At 49.9% G+C, this 22,462-nt stretch overlaps 1 protein-coding gene across 2 annotated transcripts; it reads left to right on the forward strand.

Annotated features, from left to right (window-relative positions):
- The first annotated feature begins 318 nt into the window (after positions 1 to 318).
- LOC140418570 (uncharacterized) lies at positions 319 to 18,828 on the forward strand. Of its 2 annotated transcripts, none has more exons than XM_072502093.1 (2): positions 319 to 509; positions 17,426 to 18,828. In XM_072502093.1, the coding sequence occupies exon 2, from the start codon at positions 17,519 to 17,521 to the stop codon at positions 18,470 to 18,472; it is 954 nt and encodes a 317-aa protein (XP_072358194.1). In that variant the 5' UTR covers positions 319 to 509; positions 17,426 to 17,518; the 3' UTR covers positions 18,473 to 18,828. The 2 variants fall into 2 exon arrangements, with proteins under 2 accessions (XP_072358194.1, XP_072358195.1); XM_072502094.1 differs by lacking the exon at positions 319 to 509 and adding an exon at positions 15,514 to 15,654.
- The last annotated feature ends 3,634 nt before the right edge of the window (positions 18,829 to 22,462 follow it).

The following is a 22,462-nucleotide window of genomic DNA, read 5'->3' on the forward strand; positions in this document are numbered from 1 at the left end:
GCGCATGCTCCGCAGAGAGGCGACTTCCGGGGGCGGGACATTCTGACGCCTGCGCGTTCTGACTCCTGTGACGAACATAAGGCGTATTGATCCGCGCCTGGCATTCTGGGTAGCCTTATCCGCCATTATTTCATTACGTTCCTCAGGGTGATATATTGGTTCCGGCACTTTTGATACAATTCGGTGTCTGTCCCGAATGGGGAGGCCGCATCAGTGTTTTTCTCTCTGATAGGCCCCTGTTGACGGCTGTCATCTGTTTTGTGGGCGTTTTGCCGCAGGGCGCCTGCGCGGCCGCCATCTTTCTCAGGTGCAACAGGGCGCATGCGCGGCCGTCCAGGACCCGGAAGCCGGAAGTGAGAATCTTGAGAATTTCTCTCCTGGACTGAGTGAAATTCCTTTGGAAACTCCTTTAGAAAGAGGAGGATTTACTAACGGGAACTTCAAACCAAACATCACATCATCGTCTGACTGAGTTACTCGAATCATCTGGACCTGAATATCATTGGGAGGTAAAATGGTTTGTCTGTTCTGTCCGTGGATAAAGATTTCAGATATCAGAGTGACGGGGAAACTTTTTATGACCATTCCGGGTTAAATTTGAGACTAATTACACCGATCATATTGGGGAAGTTAAATAATTTGCTGTTGTACTTGATGCGCGATCAATTGCACAAAGACTCAGATTGGATACAACTGTGGCCCTTTTGCAGTCAGATGCGTGGCCTCCTACTGCAGCTGGCAAAATGGCAGATCAATGGAGGACACGCATATTTATACAGCTCCTCGTGGGCGGAGCCAGTCGGCAGTGGCTACCGGCGAACCAGTAGTGCAGGTCCTACCTTACATCCCCTAATACAGATGTACACAGTGGTTCACCACATTCACCCCCTTTAAAAATTAGTCCAGCGGGGGTGGTGTGGAACTATATACAACGTTGCAAATTATGTACAGTGTCTTACAATATGAGTGGGAAAGGAAAAAAATGTCCATTTTGACGGTCCGGAGCCGTCCGAGGTTCAGTCGATACGGTGCTTTGATGATTCGCTGGGAGCGACGTCATGGTGGCGGCGATGGCGGTGCTGGTGTCACCGATGTCGGTGCTGGTGTTGGCCAGTAGTCGGATGACCCCGGGAGCGTGCCAAAATCTTCTTCGTCCTCTTGTGTGGGCAGCGGGGGGGGGAGGGATGGGCCTGGTGGGGTTAATGTTGGTAGCGCCGGGGGAGGGGAGGCAGGCGCATGGGTAGGGGAGTGTGCTGGGGTGGAACCTGACGGTGCCAGGTCCCTGAGGGAGACAGTATCTTGGCGGCCGTCGGGGAACTCCACGTAGGCATACTTGAGGGTTGGTGTGGAGCAAGTGTACCCTGTCCACCAAGGGGTCCGCCTTGTGGAGTCGGACGTGCGTACGGAGCAGGACCTGTCCTGGAGCTGCGAGCCAAGTCGGGAGCGTCACCCCAGATGTGGACTTCCTGGGGAAGGTAAAAACACGTTCATGGGGTGTGCTATTTGTGGCGGTGCACAATAGTGACCGGATGGAGTGTAGTGCGTCAGGGAGGACCTCCTGCCAGCGAGAGGCTGGGAAGTTCCTGGACCGTAGGGCCAGCTGGACGGCCCTCCAAACCGTCCCATTCTCCTTTCTACTTGCCCGTTACCCCGGGGGTTGTAGCTGCTCGTCCTGCCGGAGGCGATACCCCTGCTGAGCAGGAACTGACGCAGCTCATCACTCATGAATGAGGATCCCCTGTCACTGTGGATGTAGGCGGGGAAACCGAACAGAGCGAAGATGGTGTTGAGGGCCTTGATGATGGTGGCAGAAGTCATATCGGGGCATGGGATGGCGAAGGTGAACCTGGACTATTAATCGACCACACTGAGAATGTACGTGTTATGGTCGGTGGAGGGGAGGGGCCCTATGAAATCCACACTGAGGCGTTCAAAGGGGCGGGAAGGCTTCATCAGGCGAGCACGTTCCAGCTGGTAGAAGTGCGGCTTGCACTCCGCACAGACCTGGCAATCCCTGGTGACTGTCCGTACTTCCTCGACGGAGTAGGGCAGATTGCGGGCCTTGACGAGGTGGTACAGCCATGTGACCCCCCAAGGTGACAATGGCTGTCATGCAGGGCCCGGAGTTGGTCTAGTTGTGCGCTGGCACATCTACCTCGGGAGAGGGTGCTGGGGGCTCGTTGAGTTTGCCGGGGCGATACAAAATCTCGTAATTATAGGTGGAGAGCTCTATTCTCCACTGTAAGATTTTATCATTTTTGATCTTGCCCTGCAGCGTGTTGTTAAACATGAAGGCTACCGACCGTTGGTCAGTGAGACGAGTGAATCTCCTGCCGGCCAGGTAATGCCTCCAATGGCGCACAGCTTCAACGATAGCTTGGGCCTCTTTTCCGATGGATGAATGACTAATTTCAGAGGCGTGAAGGGTGCAGGAAAAGAATGCCACGGGTCGGCCCGCCTGATTTAGAGTGGGGCAAGGGCGACATCTGAAGCGTCGCTTTCTACTTGAAAGGGCAGTGCCCCGTCCACTGCGTGCATCCCGGCCGTGGCTATGTCAGCTTTGATACGGGCGAAGGCATGTTGTGCCTCGGCCGCGAGGGGAAATTGAGTGGACTGTATGAATGGGCGGGCCTTGTCTGCATAGTTTGGGACCCACTGGATGTAGTAGGAAAAGAGCACCAGGCAGCGTTTGAGTGCCTTGGAGCAGTGGGGGAGCTCCGTGAGGGGGCGCATGCGTTCGGGGTCAGGCCCCAGAAGTCCGTTTTGGACTACATAGCCGAGGATGGCTAAGCGGGTCGTGCTTTATTATACGTAATGTTGAGAAGAGTGGCGGTGCGGAGGAATTTAGCGAGGTTGGCATCGTGGTCCTGCTGATCATGGCCGCAGCTGGTGACATTATCTAAGTACGGAAATGTGGCCCGCAAACCGTACTGGTCGACCATTCGGTCCATCTCCCTTTGGAAGACCGAGACCCCGTTAGTGACGCCGAAAGGAACCCTAAAGTGATAAAGCTGACCGTCCACCTCGAAGGCAGTATACGTACAGTCCGATTTCAGGATGGGGAGCTGGTGGTAGGCGGATTTCAGGTCAATTGTTGAGAAGACCTGGTACTGCGCAATCTGATTGACCAGATCAGATATGCGTGGAAGGGGGTACGCATTGAGCTGCGTGTACCGATTTGATGGTCTGGCTGTAGTCCACAACCATTCTGTGTTTCTCCCCAGTTTTTACTACTACCACTTGGGCTCTCCAGGGGCTGTTGCTGGCCTCGATCATGCCTTCCCAAAGCAGCCGCTGGACCTTGGACCTGATGAAGGCCTTGTCCTGAGCGCTGTACCATCTGCGCCTGGTAGCAACGGGCTTGCAATCTGCAGTTAGATTGGCAAAGAGGGAGGGGGGGGTCAACCTTGAGGGTCGCGAGACCGCAAACGGTGCGTGGAGGTAGGGGCCTGCTGAATGTAAAGGTGAGGCTCTGGCGATTGGACTGAAAATCCAGGCCCAGCAATAGTGCAGCGCAGAGATTAGGAAGGACGTAGAGAATGAAACCACTGAATTCTATGCTCTGGACAGTGAGAGTGACCATACAGAACTCTCTGATCGGGACGGAGTGGTATCCGGAGGCCAGGGAGATCCTTTGATTGGCGGGTTGGACCGCGAGGAAGCAGCGCCTTTCTGTATCTGGGTGTATGAAGCTTTCGGTGCTCCCGAAGTCGAGCAGGCAAGTGGTCACGTGGCCGTTGATTTTCACCGTTGTCGAAGCGGTGGCCAGGTTGTGTGGACGAGATTGGTCCAGCGTCATCGGGTGATCATCCGAGGTTTCGGATGGAGAGTGTCGGCGACCCAGATTGTGGGATGTCCGGAGGTCCTGTGGGGAACAAAATAGCGGCGCCCATGCGGCGCACTTTTCAGGACGGGACAAAATGGCGGCGCCCATGGGACGCACGTTGATGGTGCTGGGCAGGATGGCGGCGCCCATGGCCGCACATGGACTGAGTGGGGGGAAGATGCCGGCGCCGACTGGCCGCAAATGGCCCCGGGAGGAGAAGATGGCAGCGCCCATTGTGCGTTTGGCAGGGAGAGGGGGCGATGGCGGGCACCATAGCGGTGACTGCGTGGGCCTGGCACACAGCTGTGACGTGGCCCTTTTTACTACAGTTGGAGTTTCAGCGGGAGCGGAGTGCAGAGGCTGCTGGTGGGTGAGTACTGAAATTTTAAAGTAACTTACCTTACAGGAGCAGATCTTGGAGTTTCAGCGGGAGCGGAGCACAGAGGCAGCTGGTGGGTGAGTATTTAAGTAAACACTTACCTGGTCCCGTTTTCGGTCCCTCTTTGCTGTTGTTTTTAAAAAAAATTATTGTTTAAGGCGGGAACCGGAAGTTCGACCTGCGGACTTCTGGGAAGTCCCTCACCAATAAATTCTGGTGGAGAGGAAACCCGAGACACTACATGTGTAGTGTCTCCCACCCGCCGCCCTCCTCTAACCTAATAATAAAACCCATTGGTGTGAGGTAAGTACCATATTATATTATTATTATTTTTTTTTAAATTTAATTTCGTTGTTAGCCAGATCTTGGTAGAAAGTTAGAGGGATGGCAGGGAAGGGAGTGCAATGTTCCTCCTGCAGGATGTTTGAGGTGAGGGATGCCGTTAGTGTCCCTGCTGATTTTACCTGCAGGAAGTGCTGCCATCTCCAGCTCCTCCAAGACCGAGTTAGGGAACTGGAGCTGGAGTTGGAAGAACTTTGGATCATTCGGGAGGCAGAGGGGGTCATAGATAGCAGCTTTAGGGAATTAGTTACACCAAAGATTGGAGATAGATGGGTAACTGTAAGAGGGACTGGGAAGAAGCAGTCAGTGCAGGGATCCCCTGCGGTCGTTCCCCTGAGAAACAAGTATACCGCTTTGGATACTTGTGGCGGGGGGGACTTACCAGGGGTAAGCCATGGGGTACGGGCCTCTGGCACGGAGTCTGTCCCTGTTGCTCAGAAGGGAAGGGGGGAGAGGAGCAGAGCATTAGTAATTGGGGACTCGATAGTCAGGGGCACAGACAGGAGATTTTGTGGGAGCATGAGAGACTCGCGTTTGGTATGTTGCCTCCCAGGTGCAAGGGTTCGTGAAGTCTCGGATCGTGTTTTCCGGGTCCTTAGGGGGGAGGGGGAGCAGCCCCAAGTCGTGGTCCACATTGGCACTAACGACATAGGTAGGAAAGGGGATAAGGATGTCAGGCAGGCTTTCAGGGAGCTAGGATGGAAGCTCAGAACTAGAACAAACAGAGTTGTTATCTCTGGGTTGTTGCCCGTGCCACGTGATAGTGAGATGAGGAATAGGGAGAGAGAGCAATTAAACACGTGGCTACAGGGATGGTGCAGGTGGGAGGGATTCAGATTTCTGGATAACTGGGGCTCTTTCTGGGGAAGGTGGGACCTCTACAGACAGGATGGTCTACATCTGAACCTGAGGGGCACAAATATCCTGGGGGGTAGATTTGTTAGTGCTCTTTGGGGGGGTTTAAACTAATGCAGCAGGGGCATGGGAACCTGGATTGTAGTTTTAGGGTAAGGGAGAATGAGAGTATAGAGGTCAGGAGCACAGATTTGACGTCGCAGGAGGGGGGCAGTGTTCAGGTAGGTGGTTTGAAGTGTGTCTACTTCAATGCCAGGAGTATACGAAATAAGGTAGGGGAACTGGCAGCATGGGTTGGTACCTGGGACTTCGATGTTGTGGCCATTTCGGAGACATGGATAGAGCAGGGACAGGAATGGATGTTGCAGGTTCCGGGGTTTAGGTGTTTTAGTAAGTTCAAAGAAGGAGGCAAAAGAGGGGGGAGGTGTGGCGCTGCTAGTCAAGAGCATTATTACGGTGGCGGAGAGGATGCTAGATGGGGACTCATCTTCTGAGGTAGTATGGGCTGAGGTTAGAAACAGGAAAGGAGAGGTCACCCTGTTGGGAGTTTTCTATAGGCCTCCAAATAGTTCTAGGGATGTGGAGGAAAGGATGGCGAGGATGATCCTGGAGAAGAGCGAAAGTAACAGGGTAGTTATTATGGGAGACTTTAACTTTCCAAATATTGACTGGAAAAGATATAGTTCGAGTACATTAGATGGGTCGTTTTTTGTACAGTGTGTGCAGGAGGTTTCCTGACACAATATGTTGACAGGCCAACAAGAGGCGAGGCCACGTTGGATTTGGTTTTGGGTAATGAACCAGGCCAGGTGTTGGATTTGGAGGTAGGAGAGCACTTTGGGGACACTGACCACAATTCGGTGATGTTTACGTTAATGATGGAACGGGATAAGTATACACCGCAGGGCAAGAGTTATAGCTGGGGAAAGGGCAATTATGATGCCATTAGACGTGACTTGGGGGGGGGGGGGGGCGGGGGGGGGTTGGGTTGGGTGAAGAAGTAGGCTGCAAGTGTTGGGCACACTGGATAAGTGGAGCTTGTTCAAGGATCAGCTACTGCGTGTTCTTGATAAGTATGTACCGGTCAGGCAGGGAGGAGGGCGTAGAGCGAGGGAACCGTGGTTTACCAAAGAAGTGGAATCTCTTGTTAAGAGGAAGAAGGAGGCCTATGTGAAGATGAGGTGTGAAGTTTCAGTTGGGGCGATGGATAGTTACAAGGTAGCGAGGAAGGATCTAAAGAGAGAGCTAAGGCGAGCAAGGAGGGGACATGAGAAGTATTTGGCAGGTATGATCAAGGAAAACCCAAAAGCTTTCTATAGGTATGTCAGGAATAAGCGAATGACTAGGGAAAGAGTAGGACCAGTCAAGAACAGGGATGGGAAGTTGTGTGTGGAGTCTGAAGAGATAGGCGAGATACTAAATGAATATTTTTCGTCAGTATTCACTCAGGAAAAAGATAATGTTGTGGAGGAGAATGCTGAGACCCAGGCTATTAGAATAGATGGCATTGAGGTACGTAGGGAAGAGGTGTTGGCAATTCTGGACAGGCTGAAAATAGATAGGTCCCCGGGGCCTGATGGGATTTATCCTTGGATTCTCTGGGAGGCCAGGGAAGAGATTGCTGGACCTTTGGCTTTGATTTTTATGTCGTCATTGGCTACAGGAATAGTGCCAAAGGACTGGAGGATAGCAAATGTGGTCCTTTTGTTCAAAAAGGGGAGCAGAGACAACCCCGGCAACTATAGACCGGTGAGCCTCACGTCTGTAGTGGGTAAAGTCTTGGAGGGGATTATAAGAGACCAGATTTATAATCATCTAGATAGGAATAATATGATCAGGGATAGTCAGCATGGCTTTGTGAAGGGTAGGTCATGCCTCACAAACCTTATCGAGTTCTTTGAGAAGGTGACTGATCAGGTAGACGAGGGTAGAGCAGTTGATGTGGTGTATATGGATTTCAGTAAAGCGTTTGATAAGGTTCCCCATGGTAGGCTATTGCAGAAAATACGGAGGCTGGGGATTGAGGGTGATTTAGAGATGTGGATCAGAAATTGGCTAGCTGAAAGAAGACAAAAGGTGGTGGTTGATGGGAAATGTTCAGAATGGAGTTCAGTTACAAGTGGCGTACCACAAGGATCTGTTCTGGGGCCGTTGCTGTTTGTCATTTTTATCAATGACCTAGAGGAAGGCGCAGAAGGGTGGGTGAGTAAATTTGCAGACGATACTAAAGTCGGTGGTGTTGTCGACAGTGTGGAAGGATGTAGCAGGTTACAGAGGGATATAGATAAGCTGCAGAGCTGGGCTGAGAGGTGGCAAATGGAGTTTAATGTAGAGAAGTTTGAGGTGATTCACTTTGGAAGGAATAACAGCAATGCGGAATATTTGGCTAATGGTAAAGTTCTTGGAAGTGTGGATGAGCAGAGGGATCTAGGTGTCCATGTACATAGATCCCTGAAAGCTGCCACCCAGGTTGATAGGGTTGTGAAGAAGGCCTATGGAGTGTTGGCCTTTATTGGTAGAGGGATTGAGTTCCGGAGTCAGGAGGTCATGTTGCAGCTGTACAAAACTCTGGTACGGCCGCATTTGGAGTATTGCGTACAGTTCTGGTCACCGCATTATAGGAAGGACGTGGAGGCTTTGGAGCAGGTGCAAAGGAGATTTACCAGGATGTTGCCTGGTATGGAGGGAAAATCTTATGAGGAAAGGCTGATGGACTTGAGGTTGTTTTCGTTGGAGAGAAGAAGGTTAAGAGGAGACTTAATAGAGGCATACAAAATGATCGGGGGGTTCGATATGGTGGACAGTGAGAGCCTTCTCCCACGGATGGAAATGGCTGGCACGAGGGGACATAGCTTTGAACTGAGGGGTAATAGATATAGGACAGAGGTCAGAGGTAGGTTCTTTACGCAAAGAGTAGTGAGGCCGTGGAATGCCCTACCTGCAACAGTAGTGAACTCGCCAACATTGAGGGCATTTGGGTTTATTGGATAAACATATGGATGATAATGGCATAGTGTAGGTTAGATGGCTTTTGTTTCGGTGCAACATCGTGGGCCGAAGGGCCTGTACTGCGCTGTATCGTTCTATGTAGTACTTGCAAGTGGAGGTGGGGGCCCGGCAGAGTTGGCGGGGGGGCTTCTGTTGACCGCAGAAGTAGCAGCGGGGACCCCCTGGGTGTGTGGATCGTCGTGCGGCGCAGGCGTATTGGCTAGGCTGGGCCCCAGCTGGGGGGGTTGTTTGTGGGGTCCAGGAGGGGTAGGACGGTAGGCCGCGCGGCGAGGGGGGTACGCCTAGACATTACGGGATGCTGACCGTCATGGAGAGCGCCAACGTTTTCATCTCCGCTAGGTCGAGTGGCCCCTTCCAGTAGTCGTTCTCGGATGCGGTCCGACGCAATCCCTGTTATGAAAGTATCACGCATGAGGGGATTAGCATGTTCAGCGGCCGTAACAGCCTGACAGTCACAGTCCTGGACGAGTGGGATTAGGGCCCGCCAGAAGTCTTCGATGGACGCACCAGGAGTTGAGAACGAGTGGGGAGTACGTGCCTGGCAAAGAGCGTGTTTGTTTTCTGCGCATAGTGTTCTTTTAGGAGCGCCATCGCTTCCGCATAACCCGAGGCGTCCTGGATCAACGGGAACACGCTGGAGCTCAACCTAGAATACAAGACCTTTATCTTCTGAGCCTCCGTTGGCGTCGGGATCACAGCGTTGATGTAAGCCTCAAAACAAGCTAGCCAGTGAGTAAAGTCCTTTCTGGCGTCGGGTGAGTGCAGATCCAGCTGCAGGCGATCTGGTTTGATTTTGATATCCATTTTGTTGAAAACCTGACTGCAATAAATTGATGCGTGATCAATTGCACAAAGACTCAGATTGGGTACAACTGTGGCTTTATTGCAGTCAGATGTGTGGCCTCCTACTGCAGCTGGCAAAATGGCAGATCAATGGAGGACACGCATATTTATACAGCTCCTAGTGGATGGAGCCAGCCGGCAGAGGCTACCGGCGAACCTGTAGTGCAGGTCCTACCTTACATCCCCTAATATAGGTGTACACAGTGGTTCACCACAGTACTCTTACGTATGCAGGTAAATTTTAAAACTACCGCATTAGCATACTTGGCAGGTAAACTGGGCAAACTGCTGACCTTGTTTGCAGTGAGAGTTACTATCCCAGATTTTGTTAAAGTTTGTTGTTTCTGTTGCATTTCATTCAGCTCATCGTGGCTACAAAGTAGGTATTCAGCCTAATCTCAATTTCCAGATTGTGGTCTGTAGCTTTTTAAGTTACATCAATTCAAATGTCTGTCTGAATACTTTTTAAATGTTATGAGGGTTTCTGCCATCATTTCAGGCAGCATTGTCCTAATGATTTCCGAGCTTTGACGCTCACTAAGGCAGAAGGTAATATTTGAATTCAATACTTTGCAGACCTAATGGGGCCAATGGCCTCCTTCAGCACCGTAAATTCTATGATCATTGTCGATTATTGTAACGACCCATGAATCTCACCAAGGCAGAAGGTGAAATTTGAACTCGTTGAAAGTTTACTGATGACCATGAAACAATTGCCGATTGTTGCAAAGACCCATCTGGTTCACTCCTGTCCTTCAGTGAAGGAAACCTATCCTTACCTGGTCGGCCTACATGTGATTCCAGATCCAGATCCAGTCAGCCGGTTGACTCTTAATATGCTCTCTGAGATGCACTCAGTTCAAGGGCAATTAGGGATGGGCAGTGAATGCTGGCCCAGCCAGCGACACCCACATCCCGTGAATTAATAGAAAAGAAAATCTGCCATCCTTACCTGATCTGCCCGACACGATTCCAAACCACAGCAATGTGGTCGACTCTTTTAATGCCCTCCGAGATGGCCGAGCAAGCCACTCGGTTTAAGGAACATTAGGGATGGGCAATAAATGTTGGCCCAGCCAGTGACTCCCACAAATGAATCAAATCAAATCCTGGAGACTCCATTCAGTCAATCCAGGAGAGTGAAAACAGCGCGGGAGCAGAGCGAGCCGGGACAGCAAAACAGTGCTGGAGGGGAGAGCCGGGAGATTTAAAAAGTGTGGGAGGAGAGAGCCGGGACAGTGCTGGGAGAGGTGAGTGCACAAAAGGTGTGGCAGGAGTGCCTTTAGTCACGGAGTGCTGATTGGAACAGAGTGCATCTGAGTTTAGGTGAGTGACTGAGTTCGGGTGAGTGGCGAGAGAGGGCTGTGTTTTGGTTGGTGTTCTTGTTTATCCTTGAGGTTCTATAAAGAAAATTTTAAAAATATATATTTAAATTAATTAACTAGTTGAATGTGGCTGGACAGGTGATGTGCTGTTGCTGTATGATGATGGAACTGGTGGATCCCATTGAGACCGTCAGTGACCACATCTGCAGCAAGTGTTGGCTGCTCGAGGAATTTTGGCTCAGAATTGATGAGCTGGAGACCGAGCTGCACACACTGCGGCACATCAGGGAGGGGGAACATTACCTGGACGCTTTGTTTCAGGAGGCAGTCACACCCGGTAGAATAAGTACTGTTAATTCGGACAGTGGTCAGGGACAGAGTGGTGTGACTGCAAGGGAGGCAGGTAGGGGGATCCTGAGTTTAGGAGTTGAGGAGCCTCAGCCCTTGACCTTGTCCAACAGGTATGAGGTACTTGCTCCCTGTGTGGATGAGGAAGAGGGCTGTAGGGAGGATGCGTTGACTGACCACTGCACCGTGGTACAGGAAGCCATTCAAGAGTGGTGAGCAAAAAGACAAGTGGTAGTTGTAGGGGATTCTATAATTAGGGGGATTGATGGCATCCTTTGTAAGCCAGATCGAGAGTCCCGCATGGTATGTTGCCTGCCCGGTGCCAGGGTGAGGGACATCTCTGATCGGCTTGAAAGGATTTTGGAGAGGGAGGTGGAGGATTCAGTTGTTGTGGTCCACGTTGGGACTAACAACATAGGTAAGACTAGGAAAGAGGACCTGTTTGGGGATTATCAAACACTAGGGACTACATTAAAGAGCAGGTCCTCCAGGGTTATAATCTCTGGATTACTACCCGTGCCACGTGCCAATTGGCATAGGGTTGAGAAAATTAGAGAAGTTAACACGTGGCTAAAGGAGTGGTGCGGGAAAGAGGGATTCCATTTCATGGGGCATTGGCATCAGTACTGGGGCAGGAGGGACCTGTACCGTTGGGACGGTCTTCACCTGAACCATTCTGGGACCAGTGTTCTAGCGAATAGGATAAATAGGTTGGTCACAAGGACTTTAAACTAGCAAGTTGGGGGGGGGAAGGGAAGTGTAAAGCTATGAACAGTATAATGGTTAATGGAGATCAAGGCAGCAGGTTATGTGACAGGTTATTATGTAGAGATATGGGTTCAAAGACAAGGAAAATTAGGAGAAAGGGTAAGAGGAAAAATAAATTGCGAAAAGTTACTGATCAAGGTGTTAGGATTCATAACAAAGACATAAAAAACAGCATAAGTGTACTTTACCTGAATGCTGGTAGTATAGGAAATAAGGTAAATGAGTTGATGGCGCAAATCATAGTGAATGACTATGATTTAGTGGCCATTACTGAAATATGGTTAAAAGATGGTCACGACTGGGAGTTAAATATCCAAGGGTATCAGACTATACGAAAGGATAGAATGGACGGTAAGGGCGGTGGTGTAGCTTTGTTTTTTAAGGATGGCATCCGGGCAATAGTAAGGGATGATATTGGTGCTATGGAGGACAAGGTTGAATCAATTTGGGTGGAAATCAGGAATAGTAAGGCGAAAAGGTCACTGATAGGAGTAGTCTATAGGCCACCAAATAGTAACAGGATGGTAGGGCAGGCAATAAGCAAAGAAATAACGGATGCATGTAGAAATGGTACAGCGGTTATCATGGGAGATGTTAATCTGCATATCGATTGGTTTAACCAGGTTGGTAAAGGCAGCCTTGAGGAGGAGTTTATAGAATGTGCCCAGGATAATTTCCTGGAACAGTATGTAATGGAACCTACAAGGGAACAAGCAGTCCTAGATCTGGTCCTGTGTAATGAGGCAAGATTGATTAATGATCTTATAGTTCGGCATCCTCTTGGGAGGAGCGACCACAATATGGTGGACTTTAAAATACAGTTGGAGGATGACAAGGTAAAATCAAACACTAGTGTTTTGTGCTTAAACAAATGCGTTGCAATAGGATGAGAGAAGAACTAGCTAAGGTAGACTGGGAGCAAAGACTTCATGGTGAAGCAGTTGAGGAACAGTGGAGAACCTTCCGAGCGATCTTTCACAGTGTTCAGAAAAGGTTCATACCGACAAAAAAAAGAAAGACGGTAGAAAGGGGAAAAATCGACCGTGGATATCTAAGGAGATGAGGGAGAGTATCAAATTGAAGGAAAAAACATACAAAGTGGCAAAAATTAGTGGGAGACTAGAGGACTGGGAAGTCTTTAGGGGACAACAGAAAGCTACTAAAAAAGCCATAAAGAAGAGTAAGGTAGACTATGAAAGTAAATTGTCTCAGAACATAAAAGCAGATAGTAAAAGCTTCTCCAAATATATAAGACAAAAAAGAGTGGCTAAGGTAAATATTGGTCCTTTGGAAGATGAGAAGGGAGATTTAATAATAGGAGACGGGGAAATGGCTGAGGAGCTGAACAGGTTTTTTGGGTCAGTCTTCACAGTGGAGGACACAAATAACATGCCAGTGACTGATGGAAATAAGGATATGATAGGTGAGGACCTTGAGATGATTGTAATCACTCGGGAGGCAGTATTGGGCAAGCTAATGGGGCTAAAGGTAGATAAGTCTCCTGGCCCTGATGGGATGCATCCCAGAGTGTTAAAAGAGATGGCTAGGGAAATTGTAAACGCACTAGTGATAATTTATCAAAATTCACTGGGACCACCCCAGAGTCTAGAGGATTGGAAAGTAGCAAACGTGACACCACTGTTTAAAAAAGGAGGTCGGCAGAAAGCGGGTAATTATAGGCCGGTAAGCTTAACTTCGGTTGTAGGGAAAATGCTGGAATCTATTATTAAGGGGGAAATAGTGGGGCACCTGGAGGGAAACTGTCCCATTGGACAGACGCAGCATGGGTTCACAAAGGGTAGGTCATGTCTGACTAATTTGGTAGAGTTTTTTGAGGACGTTACCAGTGCAGGAGATAACGGGGAGCCAATGGATGTGGTATATCTGGATTTGCAGAAAGCTTTTGACAAGGTGCCACACAAAAGGTTGCTGCATAAACTAAAGATGCATGGCATTGAGGGTAAAGTGGTAGCATGGGTAGAGGATTGGTTAACTAACAGAAAGCAGAGAGTGGGGATAAATGGGTGTTTCTCTGGTTGGCAACCTGTAACTAGTGGGGTCCCTCAAGGATCAGTGTTGGGCCCGCAGTTGTTCACAATTTACATAGACGATTTGGAGTTGGGGACCAAGTGCAATGTGTCAAAGTTTGCAGACTACACTAAGATGAGTGGTAAAGCAAAAAGGGCAGAGGATACCGGAAGTCTGCAGAATGATTTGGATAGTTTAGGTGAATGGGCTAGGGTCTGGCAGATGGAATTCAATGTTGCCAAGTGTGAGGCTATCCATTTTGGGAGGAATACAGCAGAATGGATTATTATTTAAACGGTAAGATGTTAAAACATGCTGCTGTGCAGAGGGACCTGGGTGTGCTGGTGCACGAGTCGCAAAAAGTTGGTGTGCAGGTGCAACAGGTGATTAAGAAGGCTAATCGAGTTTTGTCTTTCATTGCTAGAGGGATGGAGTTCAAGACTAGTGAGGTTATGCTGCAATTGTATAGGGTGTTGGTGAGGCCGCATCTGGAGTATTGTGTTCAGTTTTGGTCTCCTTACCTGAGAAAGGACATATTGGCACTGGAGGGAGTGCAGAGGAGTTTCACTAGGTTGATCCCAGAGTTGAGGGGATTAGATTATGACGAGAGGTTGAGTAGACTGGGACTGTACTCATTGGAGTTTCGAAGAATGCGGGGGGATCTTATTGAGACATATAAAATTATGAAGGGAATAGATAGGATAGATGCGGGCAGGTTGTTTCCACTGGTCGGGGAAAGCAAAACTAGGGGGCACAGCCTCAAAATAAGGGGAGGTAGATTTAGGACGGAGTGTAGGAGGAACTTCTTCACCCAAAGGGTTGTGAATCTCTGGAATTCCTTGCCCAGTGAAGCAGTTGAGGCTCCTTCTTTAAACGTTTTTAAGAAAAAGATAGATGCCTTTCTAAAGAATAAAGGGATTCGGGGATATGGTGTATGGGCCGGACAGTGGAGCTGAGTCCACAAAGATCAGCCATGATCTCATTAAATGGCGGAGCAGGCTCGAGGGGCCAGATGGCCTACTCCTGCTCCTAGTTCTTATGTTCTTATGTAGTTGGCATCCGGTCCAGGCTGGCAGCGCATGTGCCTGCGGCACCGTGTCCTCTGTAAAGATGGCGGCCGGTAACCCGGGCCTGTCACCGCTCAGCTCTCACTCTGTTCGGTGCTGTTTAAGACGGGACCATTAACATTTTCCTCGGGAGTTGAAGCCTCCACGGGGTATTTATGAAGCCTCCCGGCTCACTCCGCAGCTTCTATTGCTCGCTGGCTACCCACTGGCTCCGATCCTGAAAGTCGCTCGATTGTTTCTTTCCCGCTCCTCGCACCGTCAGCGCATGCACCAGTCACAGCCGGGCTCTGTGCATGTGCGAGGACCATCTGTAATGTGGATAGAGCACATTCTCAGCTGCTATGCATGATGAGTAATACCCCAGCCATTGAAATCGATATTGCAGATAGAAACTATGCTTTGCCAACCGATTACGATTGGTACCATTTGGCCAAGGTAAGAAATTTATTACATAAATTAATAAAGCAACTAAATAGTACAGGCCGTCCACCACAGGTCTGTCCTGGGTGTGATTGACAACAGACCAAACACGAACAGGGAGATGTTAACGTGTTGGGGTCTGAGAAGGTTCAGGTAAACAGTGATTTTTGTCTCCCTGGACTGAATAGTTAAACTGCCCCTCGCCAATAACAATGTGCTGAAATCGGATCAAATGGTTTGGGACTTTTAAAGTTGGAGTGTTAGCCAGTGGGAAAACTGAGGAAATCCCTTTGCACACGTGAAATGTATGAGTGATCTCCGTCTGAACTGCTCCTGAACTGCACATTCGATTAACTAATGACTAACTCATATTTATTCTTATCCAGTGGAAACATCTTCCAATTGTCGATCATATCAAACCTGTTCATAATCTTACAGGATCAGGTCATCCTTCATTCCCTTTTCCAGTCCAAAAGGTTTTTTTGTAATTTTCTTGAAATGAAAATTGAAAATCACTTATTTGTCACGAGTAGGCTTCAATTAAGTTACTGTGAAAAGCCCCTATTCGCCACTTCCGACGCCTGTTCGGGGAGGCTGGTATGGGAATTGAACCGTGCTGCTGGCCTGCCTTGGTCTGCTTTAAAAGCCAGCGATTTAGCCCAGTGAGCTAAACCAGCCCCTTTGAACATTTCTCTTCAGCGGATATAAAAATATTGAAAATGGGATAAAGGTTGTTTGGCTGACGGTCAATCACTGTCCTGCTAGCTCGCTGGAGCAATCCAGTCAGTGCCATTCTCCTGCTCTATCCCTGTATCCTCGTAGGTTTATTTCCCTCAGACGTCTATCCAATTTCCTTTTGAAATCAAATCATTCATTGTATCTATTTTCAAACTCCCTCATAGGCAGCAAGTTTCAGGTCATTCCACACGCTTTGTAAAACCATACATCTCATATCACCTCATATCTCCTGTACCTTTTACATACAAACTAGGAACAGGCCACTCGGCCCCTCGAGCCTGCTCAGCATTCAATAAGGTTGCGGCTGATCTCATTCTAACCTCAACTCCACGTTCCTGCCTACCCCTGATGACCTTTCACCTCCTTGCTCATCAAGAATCTATCCCGCTCTGCTTAAAAATATTCAAGGACTCTGCTTCCACTGCCTTTTAAGGGCGTGAGTTCCAAAGTCTTACAACCCTCAAGAGAATAAAAAATCCTCATCTCCATCTGAAATGAGTGATCCCTCACTTTGGAACAGTGATGCCTGCGTTCTCGATTCTCCCATAAGAAGAAACATCCTCTCCACATCCACCTGTCAAGACCCCTCAGGATCTTATATAGTTCAATCCAGGTTTTACCCCAAACTTTAAATCTGTGTCCCTAGTGCTTGTACGATCAGTGAACGGAAGCAGAGTTTCTTTGTCCACCTGATGGAAATCTGGCATAATGTTGTGGCCCTCGATCAAATCTCCCCTCAACCTCCTTTGCAGGAACCATTCTGGTAAATCTCCTCTGCACCTTCTCCAAGAACCTTCACATTCTTCCTGAAGAGTGGTGACCAGAGCTTTAGAAAGATTCATAGAATAGAATTAGAACCATAGAGTTCCAACAGTGCAGAAGGAGGCCATTCGCCCCATCAAGTCTGCAACGATTCTCTGAAAGGGCACCTTGCCTAGGCCCACACCCCTACACTATCTCTGTAGCCCCATAGCCCCACCTAACCTGCCCATCCCTGGACACTAAGCGGCAATTTATCAAGGCCAATCCACCTAACTTGCCCGTCTTTGGACTGTGGGAGGAAACCCACGCAGACACTGGGAGAAAGTGCAAACTCCACACAGCCAGTCACCAAGGCCGGAATTGAACCCAGGTCCCTGGAGTTGTGAGGCAGCAGTGCTAATCCATGTGCCACCAGAAGCATAGTTTCAGTATCAATATTACTCTTGATGATGCTCAGATCGAATTTGCTTTGCCAACTGCTCTCTTAATATGTCTTGTAGATATACAAAATCCCTCTTCACCTCTTTCTCGCTCCTCCCAAAGAGGTCAATTGGATTTTATAACAATTCAACCATTTTCATGGTCACATGGTCACTTTTTCCAAGTGTCGGCCCCACAATAACCAGATTCATTCAGCTCAATTTCACAACCTGCCTTTATGTTTTTGTGGGTTCTCTCTCACTCCCTATTTTCTGTTTTTAAATCCGTTTCATAGGGTGTTTGAAGGGGAGGCTTCAAAGTCTGGAAACTCAAACCAAGCACCAGACTCCTCAGTTTATCGTATCCTGAATATCATCGTACTTTGAACATGGAAGGAAAAAGCATCGTTCACAGTGGGGAGAAACCGTACTCGTGTTGTGTGTGTGGACAAGGATTTGCTCGATCATCAGGCCTCACGAGACACAAATGCAGTCACACTGAGGAGAAACTGTGGAAATGTGGGGACTGTGGGAAAGGATTCACTTCCCCATCCCAGCTGGAAACTCATCGACGCAGTCACACTGGGGAGAGACCATTCACCTGCGCTGAGTGTGGGAAGGGATTTATTCAGTTCACGGCCCTGCGGAGTCACCAGCGAGTTCACACTGGGGAGAGACCGTTCACCTGCTCCAAGTGTGGGAAGGGATTTATTCAGTTAGCGGCCCTGCGGAGACACCAGCGGGTTCACACTGGGGAGAGACCATTCACCTGCTCTCAGTGTGGGAAGGGATTCACTCAGTTATCCCACCTGCTGAGACACCAGCGAGTTCACACTGAGGAGAGACCGTTTCAGTGTCCAGACTGCGGGAAGTGCTACAAAAGTTCTGGGAATCTGATGTACCATCAACGTATTCACACTGACGAGAAACCGTTCAGGTGCTCTGATTGCGGGACTGGGTTCAGACACTCCTCTCACCTCACTGTACATCAGCGAATTCACACTGGGGAGAGGCCATTCGCCTGCGCCAAGTGTGGGAAGGCATTCACTGAGTCATCCAACCTGCAGAAGCACCAGCGAGTTCACACTGATGAGAGACCGTTTCAATGTCCAGACTGCGGGAAGTGCTGTAAAAGTTCTTGGGAACTGATGTACCATCAACGTGTTCACACTGACGAGAGACCGTTCAGGTGCTCTCACTGCGGGACTGGGTTCAGACGATCATCTGACCTCACTGTACATCAGCGAACTCACACTGGGGGGAGACCATTCACCTGCTCCGAGTGTGGGAAGGGATTCACTACTTCATCCCACCTGCTGAAACACCAACGAGGCCACAAGTAACGACAGTGATTGGATTTTGCTGTTTCTCACATTCAGGACTGAACCATGTTCATTTGGGTCTCTTTCTGCTGATGACAAACTCCAGCCCATTTACAGGGGCTAACATACTGGCTAAAAGTCAAATAAATTAGATTAGTGTTAAATATGCAGTGTGTTAATGGTAAAACGTGCGATTTATGAGCATGGGGAGAAGGCCAGTAGAATGCTTGCGCAGCAACTGAGGAAGAGGGAAGCGGCCATGGAAGTAGGGAGGGTTGTGGATGGGGAAGGTAATCTAGTGGGTGACCCGGCAGGGCTGAACAAGGTCTTTAGGGACTTTTATAGGAAGCTGTACACTTCGGAACCACCCGGGGGACTGGGGGGGATGAGGCGATTCCTGGACGGACTGACCTTATCAAGAGTGGGGAGGGGGTTGGTGGATGGACTGGAGGCCCTGGTCAGGATTGAAGAGGTATTGGGGGGCCTGAGGGTCATGCAGCCGGGTAAAGCCCCGGTGCTGGACGGGTATCCGGTGGAGTTTTACAAAAGATTTGCCGGGATAGTGGGGCCGGTGCTGGTCAGGGTCTTTAACGAGGCAAGAGACAGAGGGAGTTTACCCCCGACGATGTCGCAGGCCACCATCTCGCTCATTCTGAAACGGGATAAGGACCCGGAGGCTTGTGGGTCACACAGGCCGACCTCTCTGATCGACGTAGATGCCAAGTTACTGGCCAAGAGTTTGGCGACCAGAATTGAGGACTGTGTACCGGATGTAATTGTGGAGACCAAACCGGGTTTGTAAAGGGGAGGCAGCTGGTGGCCAACCTAAGAAAGCTGCTCAACGTGATTATGATGCCCCCGGAGAGTAGGGAGGTAGAGATAGTGGTAGCCATGAATGCTGAAAAGGCTTTTGACCGGGTCGAGTGGGATTATCTGTGGGAGGTAGTAGGACGGTTCGGGTTCGGGACGGGGTTCATCGACTGGGTTAGGCTATTGTATCAGGCCCCGGAGACGAGTGTAAGGATGAACAGGACGACATCGGATTACTTTCGACTGCAACGTGGGACAAGACTGGGCTGCCCTCTCTCCCCACTGCTGTTTGCACTGGCCATAGAGCCGCTGGCAATTGCACTGTGAGCTTCTAGGGGCTGGAAAGGGCTGGTCCGGGGGAGAGTGGAACCAGATTCTCGTTATACATGGATGATCTGCTGTTATATGTATCAGACCCAATGGTGGGATGAACGGTATTATGGCAACCGTTCAGGGTGGTGGGGGAGAGTTTCTGATATTTGGGGATTCAGTTGGCACGGGACTGGGGTTGGTTGCATAAGCTCAACCTGTCCCGACTGGTGGAACGGGTGAGGGAGGAGGTCCAGAGGTGGGATGCGCTCCCGCTGTCATTGGCGGGGAGGGTGCAGACTGTTAAAATGACGATTCTCCCGCGGTTCTTGTTTGTTTTTCAGTGTCTCCCCATCTTTATCCCGCGGTTCTTCTTTAAGAAGCTGAATAAAATTATTCTGGGATTTGTATGGGCAGGGATGTCCCTGTGGGTGAAGAGGGCGATGCTTGAAAGGAGCAGAGGAGAAGGGGGGCTGGCGTTGCCGAACTTCAACTATTACTGGGCGGCCAACATAGTGATGATAAGGAAATGGAAGGTGGGTGCGGGGCCGGTTTGGGAGCAGATGGAGGCTGCTTCGTGCAGGGGCACTAGCTTAGCAGCCCTGGTCACGGCACCTCTGCCACTTCCGCCGGCACGGTACTCCACCAGCCTGATAGTGGTGGCGACTCTTCAGATCTGGGGCCAGTGGAGGAGGCATGTATGGGAGGTAAGAGCATTGGTGTGGACCCCAATCTGCGGCAACCACCGATTTGCCCCAGAGAACATGAACGGGGGGATATCGACTGTGAAGGAGGGCGGGGATTGTGAGGATGGGGATGTGTTCCTGGAAGGGAGCTTTCCGAGCATGAGGGCGCTGGAGGAGAAGTTTGGCCTGGCGAGAGGAAACAACTTTAGATACTTGCAGGTGAGGGATTTTGTACGCAGCCTGGTGCCGCCCTTCCCATGTCTCCCGCCAAACGGAAGGCAGGACAGGGTAGTTTCTAGGGGAGAGGTTGGAGAGGGTAGAGTTTCAGACGTCTGCAAGGAACTAATGGGAGCTGAGGATATGCAGACCGAGGACCTGAAACTTAAGTGGGAGGAGGAGCTCGGGGAGGGAGCTGGAGGACGGTATTTGGGCAGATGCCCTGAGCAGAGTAAACACGACCGCAACATGCGCCAGGCTCAGCCTGATCCGGTTTAAGGTCGTGCACCGGGCCCACATGACGGTGGCCCGGATGAGCAGATTCTACGGGCTGGAGGACAAGTGTGCTAGATGCGCCGGAGGGCTGGCTAACCATGTACACATGTTCTGGACATGCCCTAAACTTGGGGTATTGGCAGGGATTCGCAGATGTCATGTCCCGGGTATTGAAAACTGGGGTGGTAATGAGCCCAGAGGTGGCAATCTTTGGGGTTTCGGAGGACCCGGGAGTCCAGGAAGAGAGGGAGGCCGACGTTCTGGCCTTTGCTTCCCTGGTAGCCCGGCGACGAATACTGTTAGCATTGAGGGAGTCAAGGCCCCCGAGGACTGAGGTATGGCTATCGGACATGAATAGCTTTCTTCGCCTAGAGAAAGTCAAGTTCACCTTGAGAGGTTCGCTATTAGGGTTCGCCCGAAGGTGGCAGCCATTTATTGACTTCTTCGCAGAGGAGTAAGTGTCAGCAGGAGGGGGTGGTGGGGGGGTGGCTAGGGTAGAGTAGAGTAGGGGGATATTGAGGCAGGCCCGTGCGTGAACAGAGCCGTGGTTTGCACTATGTTTAATTTGTAATTTGTGTCTTGACTTTTTTTCTGTACTGTACAATGTCACTTTTTCTATATGCCTAAAATACCTTAATAAAAATTGTTTTTTTTTTAAAAAAGCAGTGTGATGAAACTTTTTTTAACAAACAATTTTAATGAGGTATTTTTCGGCCTTGTAAACAGAGGAATTCCAGATCGAGAAAACAAAAGGGCTGTACAGTAAACAAAGTACATAGTGCAATTGCCGTAGCCCACCCCACCCAGAGCTGCCTAAATGACCCCCTATACCACATTCCCCTAACCCCCACGCCGCCCCTGCTGATGATTAATTCTCTGCAAAGAAGTCAATGAATGGTTGCCACCTCCGGGCGAACCCTAACAACGACCCTCCCAAGGCGAACTTGATTTTCTCCAAGCCCAGGAAACTCGCCATGTCTGACAGCCAGGTGTCCCTCCAAGCTAGAAGTATCCGTCTCCGGGCGACCAGGGAAGCAAAGGCCAAGACGTCGGCCTCTTTCTCCCCCTGGACTTCCGGGGCCACTGAAACCCCAAAAATCACCACCTCTGGACTAATTGCCACCCTCATGTTCAATACTCTAGACATGACGTCCTCGAACCCCTGATATCTCCTAAGTTTTGGACACGCCCAAAGCATGTGGACATGGTCTGCCAGTCCTCTCAGACACTTTACACACCTGTCCTCCACGCCGAAGAATCTGCTCATCCGGGACACTGTCATGTGGGCCCGGTGGACGACCTGAAATTGAATCAGGCCAAGCCTGGCACATGTTGCAGTCCCATTAATCCTGCTCAGCGCGTCCACCACAGGCCTTCCTCAATCTCCCCTCCCAACTCCTCATCCCATTTATGCCTCAGCTCCTCGGTCTGCGTCTCCTCTGCTCCCATGAGCTCCTTGTAAATTATCCGAGACACTTCCCTCCCCCATTAGACACTACCCTATCTTGGATCCCGCTTAGTGGCAAGAGTGGAAAAGATGGATCTGGCTGTGACAATATTGAATTCTTTACCCGTCAGTCTGGCCTCAATAAAACTCGAGATGGATTTGTAGGCATAGTATTATTTATTTTTAACCAACTTGCAAGTCTGACTCGCTTCATAATGACCCTCAGAACACACAAGGTTTCTTCTGAAACCCTAGGAGCCGAGTGCT

The sequence above is a fragment of the Scyliorhinus torazame genome, chromosome 5, assembly GCF_047496885.1.
Source record: "Scyliorhinus torazame isolate Kashiwa2021f chromosome 5, sScyTor2.1, whole genome shotgun sequence".
Taxonomy (NCBI): Eukaryota; Metazoa; Chordata; class Chondrichthyes; order Carcharhiniformes; family Scyliorhinidae; genus Scyliorhinus; species Scyliorhinus torazame.